At 37.2% G+C, this 3,932-nt stretch overlaps 1 protein-coding gene across 1 annotated transcript; it reads right to left on the bottom strand.

Annotated features, from left to right (window-relative positions):
- Positions 1-978: 978 nt before the first annotated feature.
- LOC113904641 (olfactory receptor 5AK2-like) lies at positions 979-1,908 on the bottom strand. Its single transcript, XM_027561764.1, has one exon. It carries the CDS (start codon positions 1,906-1,908, stop codon positions 979-981), a length of 930 nt encoding a protein of 309 aa, XP_027417565.1.
- Between the last annotated feature and the right edge of the window lie 2,024 nt (positions 1,909-3,932).

The following is a 3,932-nucleotide window of genomic DNA, read 5'->3' on the forward strand; positions in this document are numbered from 1 at the left end:
CGCTGCACTGGATTCTGTTAATGTAATACACCTGTAATGGGATTTAATTGGAGATTAAAGTTAGATTTACCAAAGATAAAATTAGTAAGATCCACATCTTTCTGATTCCATAGTCGATGTCCTAATGTTCAGGGAACTTGTAGAGAAGGAAGGATATTGATTTTCAGTGTCCCCAAATCAATGGAAATTCTCTCAATGGCTTTTTTCCTCTTTTCTGTGTATTTCCTCCAAAGAAATGCATCTTTAAAAAGTATTTTTTTTTACAAAGTCAAAGTAGCTGGGCTATACAAAAATTGCAGAGTATCAGTACCTCTTAATAGATAGATAAATAGATTTTTGTCCTAATGATTCCTTATAATCTAGTTAATAGAGGTATTTATTTAATATATTCTGCTGCTGCTAAGTCGCTTCAGTCGTGTCGGACTCTGTGCGACCCCAGAGATGGTAGCCCACCATGCTCCCCCGTCCCTGGGATTCTCCAGGCAAGAACACTGGAGTGGGTTGCCATTTCCTTCTCCAACGCATGAAAGTGAAAAGTGAAAGTGAAGTCGCTCAGTCGTGTCTGAGCCTTAGCGACCCTATGGACTGCAGACTACCAGGCTCCTCCGTCCATGGGATTTTCTAGGCAAGAGTACTGGAGTAGGGTGCCATTGCCTTCTCTGTTAATATATTCATATAATATCAATTATGTGTTTCTCCTTAATTTACTTTTCTTTTCCTTTTTAATGTTGAGTATTTGAAGAAGGCACCTCAAAAAGTGTAAAAGAAGTGTCAAAGATCTTCTGTTTAGAAGTTAGATGTTTTCTTTACTAGAAACAAATGAATTAGAAGCTTGTTTAATCATTTGAGATGCTTTTCAATATTTTTCAGATGCTACTGATACAGCTAAGGAATGCTTTGTATCTTAATAACACTTGATACATCTTCTGCTGCTGAGAAATGTTGGTTTACTTGTTGAGTTAGTTATTGGTGTTAAAACTAGAAACACTTCTTTCCAACTCCTTTCAGGGCTTCTCTCACATCTTGGTTCCTCAGGCTGTAGATGAGGGGGTTTAACATGGGGATCACAACCCCATAAAACACAGAAGCCATTTTTTCTTGCTCTTGAGACTCTGTGGCACGATGGTGCAGATACATGTACGAGAGCGTCCCATAGAAAATGGTGACAGCTGTCAGGTGGGAAGCGCATGTGGAGAAGGCTTTCTTCCTCCCTGCAGCAGAAGAGATCTTCAGGATGGCAGTCAGGATAAACATGTAGGAAAAGATCACGACTGACACGGTGAGTGTCAAGTTAAACCCCACAAAGACTGTTAACATCATGACGCTGAAGTAAATATTGGAGCATGAGAGGGCCAGAATTGGGGGAGCATCACAGAAAAAGTGATTAATTTTATTGGATTTGCAAAAACTCAGTGAGAAAATAAAACCTACATTTACAGAGGCATTTAGGAAACCCATGAAGTATGATCCAACTAACAGGTGAATGCAGACCCTCCGGGTCATGACTGTTGGATAGTGGAGAGGGTTACAGATGGCCATGTAACGGTCCACTGCCATAGCCGCCAGGATGTAGCAATCACAGGTTATAAAAGCCCCATAGACTAGTAACTGCACCACACATCCCATGAACGAGATGGATCGCTCTGTTCCTACAAGGTTTTGCAACATCTTAGGGGTGACGGCAGAGGTGTAGCAGAGATCAACAAAAGCCAAGTTTTGGAGGAAAAAGTACATGGGGGTGTGAAGGGAAGAGTCAACCTTGATGAGGAGGATCATGCCAATGTTACCCACTAAGGTGACCATATAGATCATTAGCAATATTGTGAAGAGGACAGGCCAAGACTTGTGTTGACCAGCGAATCCCAGGAGAAGGAATTCAGTCACTGTAGTGCCGTTGTTTTCTTCCATGGCTGGCAGAATTAAGAATCAGCTGAAAAGGTGCGAAAAAAGACCAGAGAAAGTTAAGAGGGCTGTGATCATTTACCTAATCGTGAAACTCGAAATGGTACAGTATTTAACTTCACAGTTATGTCAGAGAACAATTTTCATGACATAATTGACTTAGATTTTACAGGCTGAACCTTGATACCTGACTTAGACCTTTTCATCTATAGTGTGGGGAAGTGGTCATGGATCACTGTCTAGGTTCTCAGAATTCAGAGTGATTGGTATTTCATCAACATATCAATTCAGGAACATGTGAGATGTGCTTAAATATGCTTTTGTTTAATTATGCTTTCATATGCACTCTATATTTTAATTAGAAATCCAAGTTTGCTTAAGTAATAATGACTATATTTGAATTCTTGACATATCCACAGAGTTCTATCCGACCTTGCTCCCCTTTATCTCCATATTTTCATTTTATCCCTTACCTCACCCTTAGTAACTGTTCTCTGCCATGATGGACTCATGGACCTGTAGAGGTCCATAAAGCTTTATGGAAGTGTTTATCAAGTATATATGGGTAAAGAATAATTTTCTTTGTAAAATTTCCAACCTGTTGTGGCTTAATATTTTTTGTAAATGGCAACAAAAAAATTCTTAGCATTGTCAAAATTCTGGAATAGTTTTACATGCTCCATCTCACTTGTCGTCATTGCCCCATCACAGAGTGGAAATAGAGAGTCCAAGGACTGGTGCTGGTGCATGGACCACACACATTGAGTAGCACTGGTCTGTGATGTCCATCCATCCTGATTTACCTACATGCTTTCCTAGTGGTGAATAGCAGACTGCCCCCAACTCGTCTCCACTACAAATAACCCAGTACGATAACTTTTCTAGGGTGCTATAGTAGGGGCAAAAATTTTGAGTCTGAGGGTATGCACATAATTATTCCAGATCATTTTCCATGATGGATGTGCTAGTATGCACTCCTAATTGTGCACGGAGGTTCCTATGTCCTCACACCCTGGTGAACATTGGTATTTTCCTAATACTATTTTTGGTCAGGAAAATAGATATAAACTGATATCTAATTTTTATTTTTTCCCCTAACCTAAAATGACTTTGCTCACTGTCTAATATTCTTAGAATTTTGGGTTTCTATTTTTCTGTAAATTGCCTGTTAATACTTTTTACAAATGTTTCTATGATTTAATTTATGAAAGCTCTTTTTAATGTAGATTTGAATACTTTGATGTTGACTTGACAAAGCTTTTTTTTCACATTTTATCTATTATCTTGGTCTTTGGTATTTTTCACAGATCAGAAGTCCTTAAATTTAAAACAGTAATCCATCATTTTTGTCCTTATAATTTTTCCTTCTGAAAAAAAAAAAAATTTGACAAAGTCCATTCCTGCCTCTACCTGATACACCCAGGAGAGTCAGGTGTAATAATAAAATTTATTTTCCTCTTTATACTGGGTGGCTGGTACATAATATTTGAGCCATAATATTTCATAGCATACATGTAATTAGAAAATAGTTATTTTGTATTTACTCAATTTTTTTCTAGAAAAAGCAGACTAAGTGGGCAGAGAATGATAGTAACTGATGTGTGTGGGTTTGTGTGTTTGCATGTGAAATATTCAAATATTATTTATCTTTTTTTTGTGAAACAAATTCTTCAATGGTTTCCAGTGTTTTTTCTTCAAACAAATTTGAAGGATTTAAAAATTATAATATTAAAAAATAATCAATTTGTTAGCTTCTAAGTCATTAAAGATATATTTGATGGTAAACAATTATTGGATTTTTTTAAAGTTTTTTTCTTTTAAATTGAGGTATATTTGATTATTATCTAAGCTTCTGGTATGCAACATGGTGATTCACAATTTTGAAGGCTATTTTCCATTCATAGTTATTACAGAATATTGGCTAAATCCCCGGTGCTGTGCAATATATCCGCAGCTTATTCTATACGTGGTGGTTTGCAGCTCTTAATACCTTACCCCTATGTTGCCCCTCCTCCCCAAATATTCAAATA

The sequence above is a fragment of the Bos indicus x Bos taurus genome, chromosome 15, assembly GCF_003369695.1.
Source record: "Bos indicus x Bos taurus breed Angus x Brahman F1 hybrid chromosome 15, Bos_hybrid_MaternalHap_v2.0, whole genome shotgun sequence".
Taxonomy (NCBI): domain Eukaryota; kingdom Metazoa; phylum Chordata; class Mammalia; order Artiodactyla; family Bovidae; genus Bos; species Bos indicus x Bos taurus.

Bases quoted from the DNA above. Each gene is read 5' to 3' on its own strand.
- LOC113904641 (XM_027561764.1), bottom strand. From the start codon at position 1,908: ATGGAAGAAAACAACGGCACTACAGTGACTGAATTCCTTCTCCTGGGA.